Source organism: Protopterus annectens, chromosome 17.part0 (assembly GCF_019279795.1).
Source record: "Protopterus annectens isolate FY-2018-M chromosome 17.part0, PAN1.0, whole genome shotgun sequence".
In the NCBI taxonomy this organism is placed as follows: Eukaryota; Metazoa; Chordata; order Ceratodontiformes; family Protopteridae; genus Protopterus; species Protopterus annectens.
In genome coordinates, this window is record NC_056751.1 from 542,617,859 (window position 1) to 542,640,358 (window position 22,500).

General features: G+C 40.0%; 1 protein-coding gene across 1 annotated transcript in view; it reads left to right on the forward strand.

Annotated features, from left to right (window-relative positions):
* Positions 1-22,500, forward strand: part of LOC122791456 (mucin-2-like) — a 539,946-nt gene that overhangs the window by 407,467 nt on the left and 109,979 nt on the right. Inside the window, exons 31-36 of the mRNA XM_044059201.1 lie at positions 1,970-7,657; positions 8,459-10,317; positions 10,681-12,646; positions 13,457-13,690; positions 13,792-15,945; positions 16,002-22,500. The exon at positions 16,002-22,500 is cut by the window's right edge and continues 1,427 nt beyond it. Coding sequence (XP_043915136.1) covers positions 1,970-7,657; positions 8,459-10,317; positions 10,681-12,646; positions 13,457-13,690; positions 13,792-15,945; positions 16,002-22,500 — 18,400 coding nt within the window. The remainder of the gene's footprint in view (positions 1-1,969; positions 7,658-8,458; positions 10,318-10,680; positions 12,647-13,456; positions 13,691-13,791; positions 15,946-16,001) is intronic.

A 22,500-nucleotide genomic window follows, 5' to 3' on the forward strand; every position in this document is an offset into this window, starting at 1 on the left:
ATCCAGCACTCACACTTACACCTCCCTACCCTTACCCACATATACAACATACAGAAACACACACAAACAGTCACTCACCTGCAATTTCAGACACCATAACACTACACAATGTACAGGAAATGCATAAGCGTGAATTTGAGATATTCAAATTCACTCTTATGCACTTTCGACGTTCTGAATTTTTGGCTTCATGGTCTCGGAATGCTGAAATTCGGTATTTCAACATTTCGAGATTATGAAGTGAAACCATATATACACATATATAAACACTGGCTCTAGATTATGTTTCCTGCTGATATGACATCTAGACCTCATATGCAAATGGAAAAAGAGAAACTGGGAATGGAGATACATGCACAAACTGTTATTGGTTATTGTCTTCTCACGTGATACTGTTTCTATATGTAACATTCATTCTAAAGTTTTGCATGTCATTCTGAAGAAGTTCTTGTAATCATAATAGAACAAAAGCTTAATTGAATCTATCCTGAGCCTCAGTGTTTTTATTTATTTCACAGTCGGATTGTTATTTCACTGCATTTTACTGAAGTTTATAGTACTAGTTCTTCATAGTGGCAGTTATTAGTCTATATATGTATATATATATATATATATATATATATATATATATATATATATATATATAGATATGTGTGTATATATATATATATATATATATATATATATATATATATATATATATATATATATATATGTATATATATATATATATATATATATATGTATATATATATATATATATATATATATATATGTGTGTGTATATATATATATATATATATATATATAGATATGTATCGCACATTGCAATTATATAGTAAGCACACTTTAGTCAGATGGTAGTGTTTTATAGCAACCTTCAGTTTTACTTGTTCTTAATGTTCTGAAGAAGATCCTTGAGGTCAAAAGTGTTCGACTATTAAAAAAATTAATTGTTACAGCATTCTTATTTCACTAGTAGTGTTTTTTTCAATTTTATTTTTGATTTTACCACCCATGTCAAGTTTTTTCAGTTGGTATTTTGTTACTTTAGTGTGTTATAGTCATTCATGTACACCTAGTATTTCCCAAGTTAAGGTATGTTCAGTTTGGAATTCCCAGTTTTCAAGACTGGAGAAATATCTCTGTTATTCTACTAGGGTGATATAAGGTGGAGGTCAGACAAACAGCAGAAAGACTAGTGTACTGTGATTCCAGATGTCATTTAAAAATATAATGGAAAGGAAAAAGTTATGCAGGAAGCCTCAAGGAACGGTTATGGTGGTCTATGTGGAGTTAGTATAAAATAGCATCACATCCCCTGTGTCTCAGCAGCAGATAGTCTCTGCAGAACAAGATTGTCTTCCTACTAACAAAATCCTATTGACTAGGAATCCTATTGACTAGGAATCTTCATGTACATTTTTCATAAAAGTAAATCTGAATTTGCATCTGAGTAACATTTGTGGAGTTGCATGTGTCTTGTCAGAAAAGTGTGGTATTACTTTTCAGTGTCATACCTAAGGGTCTTTAAAATGCATTCTGTGTTTAAAAATATGAAGAATATTTATGTACATAATTTCAGTAAATTACTTTGATCTCATTGGTGAACACATTAAATGGGGAAGCAATGTATTATCTAAAGTTGTAGTGCTGACAGTAGTAATAACAGCAAAGTGTTTTTGAGAATTACAGAGTACTAAAAAAGAAAATCAGAAAATACTGTTCTTAAGTAATACTTTCATCCTTTTTCAATAATTTAACTAACACAATGTCCATATATTTCTAGTGACAACCACAGCCAATATACCAACCTCAAGTAAGTATACTATATTATGATTACATACAAGTATATGTATATCTTTAAATGTATTTTGCCTGTGTATGTATATCTATATATTTATCTATTGCTTCCTCATATTAGTACATGGCTAAAGTTTTACTCCTGTTTTCTTTAAATGTGTTTCAGCTGAATGCCATATATTAGTGTGTGGATGGAGTCACTGGAATAGTACCTACAATGCCACATTTGGCCCTGAAGGTGGTGATTTTGAACTCTTGGAAAATCACACTGAAGTCTGTAAAAACCCAGTTGATATTGAGTGTAGAGCTAAAAAGGCACCAGATATCAGCATTGAAGATTTAGGCCAAAATGTGATATGTAATAAATCTGTAGGACTTATCTGCAAAAATAGTGAACAGACAATGATTCCAGTTTGTTATGACTATGAGATACGTGTAAATTGCTGCTATGCCTTACCGTGTACACCAAATGATACAACAACACCACCAGGATCAGTATCCACAACAGTGCCATCAACAACACATTCAACAACTCTGTCCCCAAGTGTTTCAGGGTCTACTCATCCTACAGCTACTGCATCATTAAGCACAATATCATCCACCTTTACATCACTGCTGTCAACATCTACATTTCCTACCATAAGTGTTTCAAGGTCTACTCATCCTACAGCTACTACATCATTAAGCACAATATCATCCACCTTTACATCACTGCTGTCAACATCTACATTTCCTCCCATAGTAACAGCTCATCCAACTGCCACACTAATAACACTTACAGCACAACAACAGGAAAAGCAAACTACTCCAAAAGTGACAACTTTAACCACTACGTATTTTACAGAAACTGAGATAAGTCAGTCAAGTTCAAGAAAAACAGCCTCAACTACCAAAAATCCAACTACAATCTCTTCTGTTACATCTCTTCCTATTACAAGTCATGAACCAACCACTCATTCCATTACTACAGCCACATATACACCTACAGAACTTCAAAGAACAACTGCTATTACCTTGTCAACTTTGAGTTCAGCCACTAGTACAGGTGTAGAAACTACACTGACAAATGTGCCAACAACAGTGAAAAGCACAATGTCCTCCACCTTGACACCAACCCCCTCTGCTTCTCCATCATCTACCACATGTACAACTGAAGAAACAGCTGTAACTAGTATACTGACAGTTTCAAGCACAACAACATCACCAACTCCAGTGACATCAACCACATTCTCTCCAACTACAAAATTTACCACATCATCAGCAATTCCAACTACATCACCTACAGAAACAAAACGATCAACTTCAGTCTTAACAACAAGCACTCCTACATCATTTCCAGGTACCAGTACTTACACTACAACTTCAGTTGCACCAACAACAGCACAAAGTACACCACCTTCTACTTTGACATCAACACCTGCTTCCACTCCTTCAACGACCTGTACAACTGAAGAAACAACTGAAACATCAACATTGAAAGTTTCCAGCACAACTCCAACTCCAGCAACATTGTCAACAACCATATCCTTCTCTTCCACAACTACAAAACCAACCACTTCAGCTACTCCAAGAACTACTCCTACAGAATCTTTTACAACTGTAATTCCCAGCTCTACTTCAAGTTCAACCACCACAAGTACAACTGAAGAAACTACTGTTCAAACTTCAATACCTGAAAGTAGTACTTTATCTTCTACCATGACTCTCACTCCGGGCACTTCTCACTCAACTACAGCTTCTTCAACTGAAGTGACAACTATTACAGCCACACCGACAGTTTCCAGCACTTTACATCCAACAACATATTCTACATCTACTCATAAAACATTTACAACACCTGCAATTGTTCCAACCACAACAAAAGAAGAAACAGAATCCACCTCAGTCTTCATATCAACAAGTACACAAACACCAGTGTTCACATCTCAGAGTTCATCACTGAGTAGCACAACAGTGACAGAAAGAAGCACACAGTCATCTACAACAAAATTCACCAGTGTTACCTCACTATCAACAACACCGTGTACAACAGAAGAGACTACTGAGACAATTTCAAGCACCACTACAACTTTATCACCCACACAATCATCAACCACATCATCTACTCTCACATCTACAAAACCTACCACACCTTCTGTTAAACCAAGTACATCAGTTACTGTTACAGAGCTCCATACTCTAACTGCAACTACTGCTTCTACTGGAAACACAACAAGCATAACTAAAGAAACAAGTCTCATAACATCATCTGAAAGAACCACATTGTCCTCTACTGTGACCACCACAGTTTCTTTGTCACCCTCAACAACCACAGTTTCAACTACAACATCTACTTTGGTGCCCTCAACCACTTTCACTCATATATCTACAGAATTTACCACACCAACAGTTAGCCCATCTTCAACAATCACACCAATATTATCAACAGAATCCACGCCACTTCCAACAACATTCACACCAACACCAGGTAGTACTACCATATTTCAGAGTACAACCTCAACCAGTAAATCTGCAACCACAACAACAGAAACTACAAGTTCTCCAACAAGTGGAAAGAGTACACTTTCAACTACATTGACACCGAGTGTTGAGACTACACAGTCATCTACCATAAAATCCAGTAGCATTACCTTACCATCAACAACACCATGCACAACAGAAGAGACTCCTGAGACAACAACCGTTTCAAGCACAACTACAACTCAATCAACCACATCATCTTCTGTCACAACTACAAAATATACCACATTTAGTGCTACTCCTAGCACATCAGTTACTGCTACGGAGTCCCAACCTGTTACTACAACCTCTGCTTCTACAACTCCAAAAACTAGTGTCACAACATCATCTGAAATAACCACCTTGTCTTCTACTGTGACCTCCACTGTTTCTTTGTCACCATCAACAACAGTTTCAAGTACAGCTACAACATCAACATCGGTGCCCTCAACCACTTCCCCTCATGCAACTACAGAATTTACAACACAGACTGTTATTCCATCTTCAACAATCACACCAATACTAACAATAGAATCCACTCTACTTCCAACAAGTACACCAACTCCAGGTGCTACTACCACGTTCCAGAGTACAACCTCAACCAGTACACCTGCAACAACAACAGAAACTACAAGTTCTCCAACAACTGAAAAGAGTACGCTTTCAACTGCACTGACACCGACTGTTGAGACTACACAGTCATCTACCATAAAATCCAGTAGTATTACCTTACCATCAACAACACCATGTACAACAGAAGAGACTTCTGAGACAACAACTGCTTCAATCACAGCTACAACTCTATCAACCACATCATCTTCTGTCACAACAACTAAATCTACAACATCTACTTCTACTCCTAGCACATCAGTTACTGTTACGGAGTCCCAACCTGTTACTACAACCTCTGCTTCTACTGGAAGTACTACTCCTATTACAACTCAAAAAACTAGTTTCACAACATCATCTGAAATAACCACCTTGTCCTCTACTGTGACTTCCACTGTTACTTTGTCACCATCAACAACAACAGTTTCAAGTACAGCTACAACATCAACATTTGTGCCCTCAACCACTTCCTCTCATGCAACTACAGAATTTACAACACAGACTGTTATTCCATCTTCAACAATCACACCAGTACAAACAACAGAATCCACTACATTTCCAACAACAAGTACATCAACTCCAGCTGCTACTACCATGTTCCAGAGCACAACCTCAACCAGTACACCTGCAGAAACAATGACAGAAACTACAAGTTCTCCAACAACTGAAAAGAGTACGCCTTCAACTACATTGACACCGAGTGTTGAGACTCCACAGTCATCTACCATGAAATCCAGTAGTATTACCTTACCATCAACAACACCATGTACAACAGAAGAGACTTCTGAGACAACAACCGTTTCAAGCACAACTACAACTCTATCAACCACAACATCTTCTGTCACAACAACTAAATCTGCAACATTTACTGCTACTCCTAGCACATCAGTTACTGTTACGGAGTCCCAACCTGTTACTACAACCTCTGCTTCTACTGGAAGTACTACTACAATTACAACTGAAAAAACTAGTTTCACAACATCATCTGAAATAACCACCTTGTCCTCTACTGTGACCTCCACTGTTTCTTTGTCACCATCAACAACAACAGTTTTAAGTACAGCTACAACATCAACATTGGTGCCCTCAACCACGTCCTCTCATGCAACTACAGAATTTACAACACAGACTGTTATTCCATCTTCAACAATCACACCAATACTAACAACAGAATCCACTCCAGTTCCAACAAGTACACCAACTCCAGGTGCTACTACCATATTCCAGAGCACAACCTCAACCAGTACACCTGCAACAACAGCAGAAACTACAAGTTCTCCAACAACTGAAAAGAGTACGCCTTCAACTACATTGACACCGAGTGTTGAGACTACACAGTCATCTACCATGAAATCCAGTAGTATTACCTTACCATCAACAACACCATGTACAACAGAAGAGACTCCTGAGACAACAACCATTTCAAGCACAACTACAACTGTTTCAACCACAGCATCTTTTGTCACAACAACTAAATCTACAACATTTACTGCTACTCCTAGCACATCAGTTACTGTTACGGAGTCTCAACCTGTTACTACAACCTCTACTGCTCCTGGAAGTACTACTCCAATTACAACTCAAGAAACTAGTGTTACAACATCATCTGAAACAACCACCTTCTCCTCTACTGTGACCTCCACTGTTTCTTTGTCACCATCAACAACAACAGTTTTAAGTACAGCTACAACATCATCAGTGCCCTCAACCACTTCCCCTCATGTAACTACAGAATTTACAACACAGACTGTTATTCCATCTTCAACAATCACACCAATACTAACAACAGAATCCACTCCAGTTCCAACAAGTACACCAACTCCAGGTGCTACTACCACGTTCCAAAGCACAACCTCAACCAGTACACCTGCAGCAACAACAACAGAAACTGCAAGTTCTCCAACAACTGAAAAGAGTACACCTTCAACTACATTGACACCGAGTGTTGAGAGTACACATTCATCTACCATAAAATCCAGTAGTATTGCCTTACCATCAACAACACCATGTACAACAGAAGAGACTTCTGAGACAACAACCATTTCGAGCACAACGACAACACTATCAACCACAACATCTTCTGTCACAACAACTAAATCTACAACATTTACTGTCACTTCTAGCACATCGGTTACTGTTACGGAGTCCCAGCCTGTTACTACAGCCTCTGCTTCTACTGGAAGTACTACTCCAATTACAACTGAAAAAACTAGTTTCACAACATCATCTCAAATAACCACCTTGTCCTCTACTGTGACTTCCACTGTTTCTTTGTCACCATCAACAACAACAGTTTCAAGTACAGCTACAACATCAACTTCGGTGCCCACAACCACTTCCCCTCATGTAACTACAGAATTTACAACACAGACTGTTATTCCATCTTCAACAATCACACCAGTGCAAACAACAGAATCCACTACACTTCCAAGAACAAGTACACCAACTCCAGGTGCTACTACCACATTGCAGAGCACAACGTCAACCAGTACACCTGCAACAACAACAACAGAAACTACAAGTTCAACAACTGAAAAGAGTACGCCTTCAACTACATTGACACCAAGTGTTGAGACTACACAGTCATCTACCATAAAATCCAGTAGTATTACCTTACCATCAACAACACCATGTACAACAGAAGAGACTCCTGAGACAACAACCGTTTCAAGCACAAGTACAACTGTTTCAACCACAACATCGTCTGTCACAACAACTAAATCTACAACATTTACTACTACTCCTAGCACATCAGTTACTGTTACGGAGTCTCAACCTGTTATTACAACCACTACTTCTACTGGAAGTACTACTCCAATTACAACTCAAGAAACTAGTGTTACAACATCATCTGAAACAACCACCTTGTCCTCTACTGTGACGTCGACTGTTTCTTTGTCACCATCAACAACAGTTTTAAGTACAGCTGCAACATCTACATTGGTGCCCTCAACCACTTCCCCTCATGCAACTACAGAATTTACAACACAGACTGTTATTCCATCTTCAACAATCACACCAATACTAACAACAGAATCCACTCCAGTTCCAACAAGTACACCAACTCCAGGTGCTACTACCACGTTCCAAAGCACAACCTCAACCAGTACACCTGCAGCAACAACAACAGAAACTACAAGTTCTCCAACAACTGAAAAGAGTACACCTTCAACTACATTGACACCAAGTGTTGAGAGTACACATTCATCTACCATAAAATCCAGTAGTATTGCCTTACCATCAACAACACCATGTACAACAGAAGAGATTTCTGAGACAACAACTGTTTCAAGCACAGCTACAACTCTATCAACTACAACATCATCTGTCACAACAACTAAATCTACAACATTTACTGCTACTCCTAGCACATCAGTTACTGTTACAGAGTCCCAACCTGTTACTACAACCTCTGCTTCTACTGGAAGTACTACTCCAATTACAACTGAAAAAACTAGTTTCACAACATCATCTGAAATAACCACCTTGTCCTCTACTGTGACCTCCACTGTTTCTTTGTCACCATCAACAACAGTTTCAAGTACAGCTACAACATCAACTTCGGTGCCCTCATCCACTTCCCCTCATGTAACTACAGAATTTACAACACAGACTGTTATTCCATCTTCAACAATCACACCAGTGCAAACAACAGAATCCACTACACTTCCAAGAACAAGTACACAAACTCCAGGTGCTACTACCACATTCCCGAGCACAACCTCAACCAGTACACCTGCAACAACAACAACAGAAACTACAAGTTCTCCAACAACTGAAAAGAGTACGCCTTCAACTACATTGACACCGAGTGTTGAGACTACACAGTCATCTACCATAAAATCCAGTAGTATTACCTTACCATCAACAACACCATGTACAACAGAAGAGACTGCTGAGACAACAACCGTTTCAAGCACAACTACAACTGTTTCAACCACAGCATCTTCTGTCACAACAACTAAATCTACAGCATTTACTGCTACTCCTAGCACATCAGTTACTGTTACGGAGTCTCAACCTGTTACTACAACCTCTACTTCTACTGAAAGTACTACTCCAATTACAATGCAAGAAACTAGTGTTACAACACCATCTGAAACAACCACCTTGTCCTCTACTGTGACCTCCACTGTTTCTTTGTCACCATCAACAACAACAGTTTTAAGTACAGCTGCAACATCAGCATCGGTGCCCTCAACCAGTTCCCCTCATGCAACTACAGAATTTACAACACAGACTGTTATTCCATCTTCAACAATCACACCAATACTAACAACAGAATCCACTCCAGTTCCAACAAGTACACCAACTCCAGGTGCTACTACCACGTTCCAAAGCACAACCTCAACCAGTACACCTGCAGCAACAACAACAGAAACTGCAAGTTCTCCAACAACTGAAAAGAGTACACCTTCAACTACATTGACACCGAGTGTTGAGAGTACACATTCATCTACCATAAAATCCAGTAGTATTGCCTTACCATCAACAACACCATGTACAACAGAAGAGACTTCTGAGACAACAACCATTTCGAGCACAACGACAACACTATCAACCACAACATCTTCTGTCACAACAACTAAATCTACAACATTTACTGGCACTTCTAGCACATCAGTTACTGTTACGGAGTCCCAGCCTGTTCCTACAACCTCTGCTTCTACTGGAAGTACTACTCCAATTACAACTGAAAAAACTAGTTTCACAACATCATCTCAAATAACCACCTTGTCCTCTACTGTGACCTCCACTGTTTCTTTGTCACCATCAACAACAACAGTTTCAAGTACAGCTACAACATCAACTTCGGTGCCCACAACCACTTCCCCTCATGTAACTACAGAATTTACAACACAGACTGTTATTCCATCTTCAACAATCACACCAGTGCAAACAACAGAATCCACTACACTTCCAAGAACAAGTACACCAACTCCAGGTGCTACTACCACATTGCAGAGCACAACTTCAACCAGTACACCTGCAACAACAACAGAAACTACAAGTTCAACAACTGAAAAGAGTACACCTTCAACTACATTGACACCGAGTGTTGAGACTACACAGTCATCTACCATAAAATCCAGTAGTATTACCTTACCATCAACAACACCATGTACAACAGAAGAGACTCCTGAGACAACAACCGTTTCAAGCACAAGTACAACTGTTTCAACCACAACATCTTCTGTCACAACAACTAAATCTACAACATTTACTACTACTCCTAGCACATCAGTTACTGTTACGGAGTCTCAACCTGTTATTACAACCACTACTTCTACTGGAAGTACTACTCCAATTACAACTCAAGAAACTAGTGTTACAACATCATCTGAAACAACCACCTTGTCCTCTACTGTGACACCGACTGTTTCTTTGTCACCATCAACAACAACAGTTTTAAGTACAGCTGCAACATCTACATCGGTGCCCTCAACCACTTCCCCTCATGCAACTACAGAATTTACAACACAGACTGTTATTCCATCTTCAACAATCACACCAGTACTAACAACAGAATCCACTCCATTTCCAACAAGTACACCAACGCCAGGTGCTACTACCATGTTCCGGAGCACAACCTCAACCAGTACACCTGCAGCAACAACAACAGAAACTACAAGTTCTCCAACAACTGAAAAGAGTACACCTTCAACTACATTGACACCGAGTGTTGAGAGTACACAGTCATCTACCATAAAATCCAGTAGTATTACCTTACCATCAACAACACCATGTACAACAGAAGAGACTTCTGAGACAACAACCATTTCAAGCACAACTACAACTCTATCAACCACAACATCTTCTGTCACAACAACTAAATCTACAACATTTACTGCTACTCCTAGCACATCAGTTACTGTTACAGAGTCCCAACCTGTTACTACAACCTCTGCTTCTACTGGAAGTACTACTCCAATTACAACTGAAAAAACTAGTTTCACAACATCATCTGAAATAACCACCTTGTCCTCTACTGTGACCTCCACTGTTTCTTTGTCACCATCAACAACAACAGTTTCAAGTACAGCTACAACATCAACTTCGGTGCCCTCATCCACTTCCCCTCATGTAACTACAGAATTTACAACACAGACTGTTATTCCATCTTCAACAATCACACCAGTGCAAACAACAGAATCCACTACACTTCCAAGAACAAGTACACCAACTCCAGGTGCTACTACCACATTCCAGAGCACAACCTCAACCAGTACACCTGCAACAACAACAACAGAAACTACAAGTTCTCCAACAACTGAAAAGAGTACGCCTTCAACTACATTGACACCGAGTGTTGAGACTACACAGTCATCTACCATAAAATCCAGTAGTATTACCTTACCATCAACAACACCATGTACAACAGAAGAGACTCCTGAGACAACAACCATTTCAAGCACAAGTACAACTGTTTCAACCACAACATCTTCTGTCACAACAACTAAATCTACAACATTTACTGCTACTCCTAGCACATCAGTTACTCTTACGGAGTCCCAACCTGTTACTACAACCTCTACTTCTACTGGAAGTACTACTCCAATTACAACGCAAGAAACTAGTGTTACAACATCATCTGAAACAACCACCTTGTCCTCTACTGTGACCTCCACTGTTTCTTTGTCACAATCAACAACAACAGTTTTAAGTACAGCTGCAACATCAACATCGGTGCCCTCAACCAGTTCCTCTCAGGCAACTACAGAATTTACAACACAGACTGTTATTCCATCTTCAACAATCACACCAATACTAACAACAGAATCCACTCCAGTTCCAACAAGTACACCAACTCCAGGTGCTACTACCACGTTCCAAAGCACAACCTCAACCAGTACACCTGCAGCAACAACAATAGAAACTGCAAGTTTTCCAACAACTGAAAAGAGTACACCTTCAACTACATTGACACCGAGTGTTGAGAGTACACATTCATCTACCATAAAATCCAGTAGTATTGCCTTACCATCAACAACACCATGTACAACAGAAGAGACTTCTGAGACAACAACCATTTCAAGCACAACAACAACACTATCAACAACCACAACATCTTCTGTCACAACAACTAAATCTACAACATTTACTGTCACTTCTAGCACATCAGTTACTGTTACGGAGTCCCAGCCTGTTACTACAACCTTTGCTTCTACTGGAAGTACTACTCCAATTACAACTGAAAAAACTAGTTTCACAACATCATCTCAAATAACTACCTTGTCCTCTACTGTGACCTCCACTGTTTCTTTGTCACCATCAACAACAACAGTTTCAAGTACAGCTACAACATCAACTTCGGTGCCCACAACCACTTCCCCTCATGTAACTACAGAATTTACAACACAGACTGTTATTCCATCTTCAACAATCACACCAGTGCAAACAACAGAATCCACTACACTTCCAAGAACAAGTACACCAACTCCAGGTGCTACTACCACATTCCAGAGCACAACTTCAACCAGTACACCTGCAACAACAACAGAAACTACAAGTTCAACAACTGAAAAGAGTACGCCTTCAACTACATTGACACCGAGTGTTGAGACTACACAGTCATCTACCATAAAATCCAGTAGTATTACCTTACCATCAACAACACCATGTACAACAGAAGAGACTCCTGAGACAACAACCGTTTCAAGCACAAGTACAACTGTTTCAACCACAACATCTTCTGTCACAACAACTAAATCTACAACATTTACTACTACTCCTAGCACATCAGTTACTGTTACGGAGTCTCAACCTGTTATTACAACCACTACTTCTACTGGAAGTACTACTCCAATTACAACTCAAGAAACTAGTGTTACAACATCATCTGAAACAACCACCTTGTCCTCTACTGTGACACCGACTGTTTCTTTGTCACCATCAACAACAACAGTTTTAAGTACAGCTGCAACATCAACATCGGTGCCCTCAACCAGTTCCCCTCATGCAACTACAGAATTTACAACACAGACTGTTATTCCATCTTCAACAATCACACCAATACTAACAACAGAATCCACTCCAGTTCCAACAAGTACACCAACTCCAGGTGCTACTACCACGTTCCAAAGCACAACCTCAACCAGTACACCTGCAGCAACAACAACAGAAACTGCAAGTTCTCCAACAACTGAAAAGAGTACACCTTCAACTACATTGACACCGAGTGTTGAGAGTACACATTCATCTACCATAAAATCCAGTAGTATTGCCTTACCATCAACAACACCATGTACAACAGAAGAGACTTCTGAGACAACAACCATTTCAAGCACAACAACAACACTATCAACAACCACAACATCTTCTGTCACAACAACTAAATCTACAACATTTACTGTCACTTCTAGCACATCAGTTACTGTTACGGAGTCCCAGCCTGTTACTACAGCCTCTGCTTCTACTGGAAGTACTACTCCAATTACAACTGAAAAAACTAGTTTCACAACATCATCTGAAATAACCACCTTGTCCTCTACTGTGACCTCCACTGTTTCTTTGTCACCATCAACAACAACAGTTTCAAGTACAGCTACAACATCAACTTCGGTGCCCACAACCACTTCCCCTCATGTAACTACAGAATTTATAACACAGACTGTTATTCCATCTTCAACAATCACACCAGTGCAAACAACAGAATCCACTACACTTCCAAGAACAAGTACACCAACTCCAGGTGCTACTACCACATTCCAGAGCACAACTTCAACCAGTACACCTGCAACAACAACAACAGAAACTACAAGTTCAACAACTGAAAAGAGTACGCCTTCAACTACATTGACACCGGTGTTGAGACTACACAGTCATCTACCATAAAATCCAGTAGTATTACCTTACCATCAACAACACCATGTACAACAGAAGAGACTCCTGAGACAACAACCATTTCAAGCACAAGTACAACTGTTTCAACCACAACATCTTCTGTCACAACAACTAAATCTACAACATTTACTACTACTCCTAGCACATCAGTTACTGTTACGGAGTCTCAACCTGTTATTACAACCACTACTTCTACTGGAAGTACTACTCCAATTACAACTCAAGAAACTAGTGTTACAACATCATCTGAAACAACCACCTTGTCCTCTACTGTGACGTCGACTGTTTCTTTGTCACCATCAACAACAACAGTTTTAAGTACAGCTGCAACATCTACATCGGTGCCCTCAACCACTTCCCCTCATGCAACTACAGAATTTACAACACAGACTGTTATTCCATCTTCAACAATCACACCAATACTAACTACAGAATCCACTACAGTTCCAACAAGTACATCAACTCCAGGTGCTACTACCACATTTCAGAGCACAACCTCAACCAGTACACCTGCAGCAACAACAACAGAAACTACAAGTTCTCCAACAACTGAAAAGAGTACGCCTTCAACTACATTGACACCGAGTGTTGAGAGTACACAGTCATCTACCATAAAATCCAGTAGTATTACCTTACCATCAACAACACCATGTACAACAGAAGAGACTTCTGAGACAACAACCGTTTCAAGCACAACTACAACTCTATCAACCACAACATCTTTTGTCGCAACAACTAAATCTATAACATTTACTGCTACTCCTAGCACATCAGTTACTGTTACAGAGTCCCAACCTGTTACTACAACCTCTGCTTCTACTGGAAGTACTACTCCAATTACAACTGAAAAAACTAGTTTCACAACATCATCTCAAATAACCACCTTGTCCTCTACTGTGACCTCCACTGTTTCTTTGTCACCATCAACAACAACAGTTTCAAGTACAGCTACAACATCAACTTCGGTGCCCACAACCACTTCCCCTCATGTAACTACAGAATTTACAACACAGACTGTTATTCCATCTTCAACAATCACACCAGTGCAAACAACAGAATCCACTACACTTCCAAGAACAAGTACACCAACTCCAGGTGCTACTACCACATTGCAGAGCACAACTTCAACCAGTACACCTGCAACAACAACAACAGAAACTACAAGTTCAACAACTGAAAAGAGTACGCCTTCAACTACATTGACACCGAGTGTTGAGACTACACAGTCATCTACCATAAAATCCAGTAGTATTACCTTACCATCAACAACACCATGTACAACAGAAGAGACTCCTGAGACAACAACCGTTTCAAGCACAAGTACAACTGTTTCAACCACAACATCTTCTGTCACAACAACTAAATCTACAACATTTACTACTACTCCTAGCACATCAGTTACTGTTACGGAGTCTCAACCTGTTATTACAACCACTACTTCTACTGGAAGTACTACTCCAATTACAACTCAAGAAACTAGTGTTACAACATCATCTGAAACAACCACCTTGTCCTCTACTGTGACGTCGACTGTTTCTTTGTCACCATCAACAACAACAGTTTTAAGTACAGCTGCAACGTCTACATCGGTGCCCTCAACCACTTCCCCTCATGCAACTACAGAATTTACAACACAGACTGTTATTCCATCTTCAACAATCACACCAGTACTAACAACAGAATCCACTCCATTTCCAACAAGTACACCAACGCCAGGTGCTACTACCATGTTCCAGAGCACAACCTCAACCAGTACACCTGCAGCAACAACAACAGAAACTACAAGTTCTCCAACAACTGAAAAGAGTACACCTTCAACTACATTGACACCGAGTGTTGAGAGTACACAGTCATCTACCATAAAATCCAGTAGTATTACCTTACCATCAACAACACCATGTACAACAGAAGAGACTTCTGAGACAACAACCATTTCAAGCACAACTACAACTCTATCAACCACAACATCTTCTGTCACAACAACTAAATCTACAACATTTACTGTCACTTCTAGCACATCAGTTACTGTTACGGAGTCCCAGCCTGTTACTACAACCTTTGCTTCTACTGGAAGTACTACTCCAATTACAACTGAAAAAACTAGTTTCTCAACATCATCTGAAATAACCACCTTGTCCTCTACTGTGACCTCCACTGTTTCTTTGTCACCATCAACAACAACAGTTTCAAGTACAGCTACAACATCAACTTCAGTGCCCACAACCACTTCCCTCATGTAACTACAGAATTTACAACACAGACTGTTATTCCATCTTCAACAATCACACCAGTGCAAACAACAGAATCCACTACACTTCCAAGAACAAGTACACCAACTCCAGGTGCTACTACCACATTCCAGAGCACAACTTCAACCAGTACACCTGCAACAACAACAACAGAAACTACAAGTTCAACAACTGAAAAGAGTACGCCTTCAACTACATTGACACCGAGTGTTGAGACTACACAGTCATCTACCATAAAATCCAGTAGTATTACCTTACCATCAACAACACCATGTACAACAGAAGAGACTCCTGAGACAACAACCGTTTCAAGCACAAGTACAACTGTTTCAACCACAACATCTTCTGCCACAACAACTAAATCTACAACATTTACTGCTACTCCTTGCACATCAGTTACTGTTACGGAGTCTCAACCTGTTATTACAACCACTACTTCTACTGGAAGTACTACTCCAATTACAACTCAAGAAACTAGTGTTACAACATCATCTGAAACAACCACCTTGTCCTCTACTGTGACCTCCACTGTTTCTTTGTCACCATCAACAACAATAGTGTCAAGTACAGCTGCAACATCAACATCGGTGCCCTCAACCAGTTCCCCTCATGCAACTACAGAATTTACAACACAGACTGTTATTCCATCTTCAACAATCACACCAGTACTAACAACAGAATCCACTCCTGTTCCAACAAGTACACCAACGCCAGGTGCTACTACCACGTTCCAGAGCACAACCTCAACCAGTACACCTGCAGCAACAACAACAGAAACTGCAAGTTCTCCAACAACTGAAAAGAGTACACCTTCAACTACATTGACACCGAGTGTTGAGAGTACACATTCATCTACCATAAAATCCAGTAGTATTGCCTTACCATCAACAACACCATGTACAACAGAAGAGACTTCTGAGACAACAACCATTTCAAGCACAAGTACAACTGTTTCAACCACAACATCTTCTGTCACAACAACTAAATCTACAACATTTACTGTCACTTCTAGCACATCGGTTACTGTTACGGAGTCCCAGCCTGTTACTACAGCCTCTGCTTCTACTGGAAGTACTACTCCAATTACAACTGAAAAAACTAGTTTCACAACATCATCTGAAATAACCACCTTGTCCTCTACTGTGACTTCCACTGTTACTTTGTCACCATCAACAACAACAGTTTCAAGTACAGCTACAACATCAACATTTGTGCCCTCAACCACTTCCTCTCATGCAACTACAGAATTTACAACACAGACTGTTATTCCATCTTCAACAATCACACCAGTGCAAACAATAGAATCCACTACACTTCCAAGAACAAGTACACCAACTCCAGGTGCTACTACCACGTTCCAAAGCACAACCTCAACCAGTACACCTGCAGCAACAACAATAGAAACTGCAAGTTTTCCAACAACTGAAAAGAGTACACCTTCAACTACATTGACACCGAGTGTTGAGAGTACACATTCATCTACCATAAAATCTAGTAGTATTGCCTTACCATCAACAACACCATGTACAACAGAAGAGACTTCTGAGACAACAACCATTTCAAGCACAACAACAACACTATCAACAACCACAACATCTTCTGTCACAACAACTAAATCTACAACATTTACTGTCACTTCTAGCACATCAGTTACTGTTACGGAGTCCCAGCCTGTTACTACAACCACTACTTCTACTGGAAGTACTACTCCAATTACAACTGAAAAAAATAGTTTCACAACATCATCTCAAATAACTACCTTGTCCTCTACTGTGACCTCCACTGTTTCTTTGTCACCATCAACAACAACAGTTTTAAGTACAGCTACAACATCAACATCAGTGCCCTCAACCACTTCCCCTCATGTAACTACAGAATTTACAACACAGACTGTTATTGCATCTTCAACAATCAAACCAGTACAAACAACACAATCCACTAGACTTCCAACAACAAGTACACCAACTCGAGGTGCTACTACCACGTTCCAAAGCACAACTTCAACCAGTACACCTGCAACAACAACAACAGAAACTACAAGTTCAACAACTGAAAAGAGTACGCCTTCAACTACATTGACACCGAGTGTTGAGACTACACAGTCATCTACCATAAAATCCAGTAGTATTACCTTACCATCAACAACACCATGTACAACAGAAGAAACTCCTGAGACAACAACCGTTTCAAGCACAAGTACAACTGTTTCAACCACAACATCTTCTGTCACAACAACTAAATCTACAACATTTACTACTACTCCTAGCACATCAGTTACTGTTACGGAGTCTCAACCTGTTATTACAACCACTACTTCTACTGGAAGTAGTACTTCAATTACAACTCAAGAAACTAGTGTTACAACATCATCTGAAACAACCACCTTGTCCTCTACTGTGACACCGACTGTTTCTTTGCCACCATCAACAACAACAGTTTTAAGTACAGCTGCAACATCAACATCAGTGCCCTCAACCAGTTCCCCTCATGCAACTACAGAATTTACAACACAGACTGTTATTCCATCTTCAACAATCACACCAATACTAACAACAGAATCCACTCCAGTTCCAACAAGTACACCAACTCCAGGTGCTACTACCACGTTCCAAAGCACAACCTCAACCAGTACACCTGCAGCAACAACAACAGAAACTGCAAGTTCTCCAACAACTGAAAAGAGTACACCTTCAACTACATTGACACCGAGTGTTGAGAGTACACATTCATCTACCATAAAATCCAGTAGTGTTGCCTTACCATCAACAACACCATGTACAACAGAAGAGACTTCTGAGACAACAACCATTTCAAGCACAACGACAACACTATCAACCACAACATCTTCTGTCACAACAACTAAATCTACAACATTTACTGTCACTTCTAGCACATCAGTTACTGTTACGGAGTCCCAGCCTGTTACTACAACCTTTGCTTCTACTGGAAGTACTACTCCAATTACAACTGAAAAAACTAGTTTCTCAACATCATCTGAAATAACCACCTTGTCCTCTACTGTGACCTCCACTGTTTCTTTGTCACCATCAACAACAACAGTTTCAAGTACAGCTACAACATCAACTTCAGTGCCCACAACCACTTCCCCTCATGTAACTACAGAATTTACAACACAGACTGTTATTCCATCTTCAACAATCACACCAGTGCAAACAACAGAATCCACTACACTTCCAAGAACAAGTACACCAACTCCAGGTGCTACTACCACATTCCAGAGCACAACTTCAACCAGTACACCTGCAACAACAACAACAGAAACTACAAGTTCAACAACTGAAAAGAGTACGCCTTCAACTACATTGACACCGAGTGTTGAGACTACACAGTCATCTACCATAAAATCCAGTAGTATTACCTTACCATCAACAACACCATGTACAACAGAAGAGACTCCTGAGACAACAACCGTTTCAAGCACAAGTACAACTGTTTCAACCACAACATCTTCTGTCACAACAACTAAATCTACAACATTTACTACTACTCCTAGCACATCAGTTACTGTTACGGAGTCTCAACCTGTTATTACAACCACTACTTCTACTGGAAATACTACTCCAATTACAACTCAAGAAACTAGTGTTACAACATCATCTGAAACAACCACCTTGTCCTCTACTGTGACGTCGACTGTTTCTTTGTCACCATCAACAACAGTTTTAAGTACAGCTGCAACATCTACATCAGTACCCTCAACCACTTCCCCTCATGCAACTACAGAATTTACAACACAGACTGTTATTCCATCTTCAACAATCACACCAGTACTAACAACAGAATCCACTCCTGTTCCAACAAGTACACCAACGCCAGGTGCTACTACCACGTTCCAGAGCACAACCTCAACCAGTACACCTGAAGCAACAACAACAGAAACTACAAGTTCTCCAACAACTGAAAAGAGTACGCCTTCAACTACATTGACACCGAGTGTTGAGAGTACACAGTCATCTACCATAAAATCCAGTAGTATTACCTTACCATCAACAACACCATGTACAACAGAAGAGACTTCTGAGACAACAACCGTTTCAAGCACAACTACAACTCTATCAACCACAACATCTTCTGTCACAACAACTAAATCTACAACATTTACTGCTACTCCTAGCACATCAGTTACTGTTACAGAGTCCCAACCTGTTACTACAACCTCTGCTTCTACTGGAAGTACTACTCCAATTACAACTGAAAAAACTAGTTTCACAACATCATCTGAAATAACCACCTTGTCCTCTACTGTGACCTCCACTGTTTCTTTGTCACCATCAACAACAACAGTTTCAAGTACAGCTACAACATCAACTTCGGTGCCCTCATCCACTTCCCCTCATGTAACTACAGAATTTACAACACAGACTGTTATTCCATCTTCAACAATCACACCAGTGCAAACAACAGAATCCACTACACTTCCAAGAACAAGTACACCAACTCCAGGTGCTACTACCACATTCCAGAGCACAACTTCAACCAGTACACCTGCAACAACAACAACAGAAACAACAAGTTCTCCAACAACTGAAAAGAGTACGCCTTCAACTACATTGACACCGAGTGTTGAGACTACACAGTCATCTACCATAAAATCCAGTAGTATTACCTTACCATCAACAACACCATGTACAACAGAAGAGACTCCTGAGACAACAACCGTTTCAAGCACAAGTACAACTGTTTCAACCACAACATCTTCTGTCACAACAACTAAATCTACAACAATTACTACTACTCCTAGCACATCAGTTACTGTTACGGAGTCTCAACCTGTTATTACAACCACTACTTCTACTGGAAGTACTACTCCAATTACAACTCAAGAAACTAGTGTTACAACATCATCTGAAACAACCACCTTGTCCTCTACTGTGACACCGACTGTTTCTTTGTCACCATCAACAACAACAGTTTTAAGTACAGCTGCAACATCTACATTGGTGCCCTCAACCACTTCCCCTCATACAACTACAGAATTTACAACACAGACTGTTATTCCATCTTCAACAATCACACCAATACTATCAACAGAATCCACTCTACTTCCAACAACAAGTACATCAACTCCAGGTGCTACTTCCACATTCCAGAGTACAACCTCAACCAGTACACCTGCAACAACAACAACAGAAACTACAAGTTCTCCAACAACTGAAAAGAGTACGCTTTCAACTACATTGACACCGAGTGTTGAGACTACACAGTCATCTACCATAAAATCCAGTAGTATTACCTTACCATCAACAACACCAGGTACAATAGAAGAGACTTCTGAGACAACAACTGCTTCAATCACAAGTACAACTCTATCAACCACATCATCTTCTGTCACAACAACTAAATCTACAACATTTACTGCTACTCCTACCACATCAGTTACTGTTACGGAGTCCCAACCTGTTACTACAACCTCTGCTTCTACTGGAAGTACTACTCCTATTACAACTCAAAAAACTAGTTTCACAACATCATCTGAAATAACCACCTTGTCCTCTACTGTGACTTCCACTGTTTCTTTGTCACCATCAACAACAGTTTCAAGTACAACTACAACATCAACATCGGTGCCCTCAACCACTTCTCCTCATGCAACTACAGAATTTACAACACAGACTGTTATTCCATCTTCAACAATCACACCAGTACAAACAACAGAATCCACTACACTTCCAACAACAAGTACACCAACTCCAGGTGCTAGTACCACGTTCCAGAGCACAACCTCAACCAGTACACCTGCAGCAACAACAACAGAAACTACAAGTTCTCCAACAACTGAAAAGAGTACGCCTTCAACTACATTGACACCGAGTGTTGAGAGTACACAGTCATCTACCATAAAATCCAGTAGTATTACCTTACCATCAACAACACCATGTACAACAGAAGAGACTCCTGAGACAACAACCATTTCAAGCACAACTACAACTCTATCAACGACAACATCTTCTGTCACAACAACTAAATCTACAACATTTACTGCTACTCCTAGCACATCAGTTACTGTTACGGAGTCCCCACCTGTTACTACAACCTCTGCTTCTACTGGAAGTACTACTCCAATTACAACTGAAAAAACTAGTTTCACAACATCATCTGAAATAACCACCTTGTCCTCTACTGTGACCTCCACTGTTTCTTTGTCACCATCAACAACAACAGTTTCAAGTACAGCTACAACATCAACATCGGTGCCCTCAACCACGTCCTCTCATGCAACTACAGAATTTACAACACAGACTGTTATTCCATCTTCAACAATCACACCAATACTATCAACAGAATCCACTCCACTTCCAACAACAAGTACACCAACTCCAGGTGCTACTTCCACGTTCCAGAGTACAACCTCTACCAGTACACCTGCAACAACAACAACAGAAACTACAAGTTCTCCAACAACTGAAAAGAGTACGCCTTCAACTACATTGACACCGAGTGTTGAGACTACACAGTCATCTACCATAAAATCCAG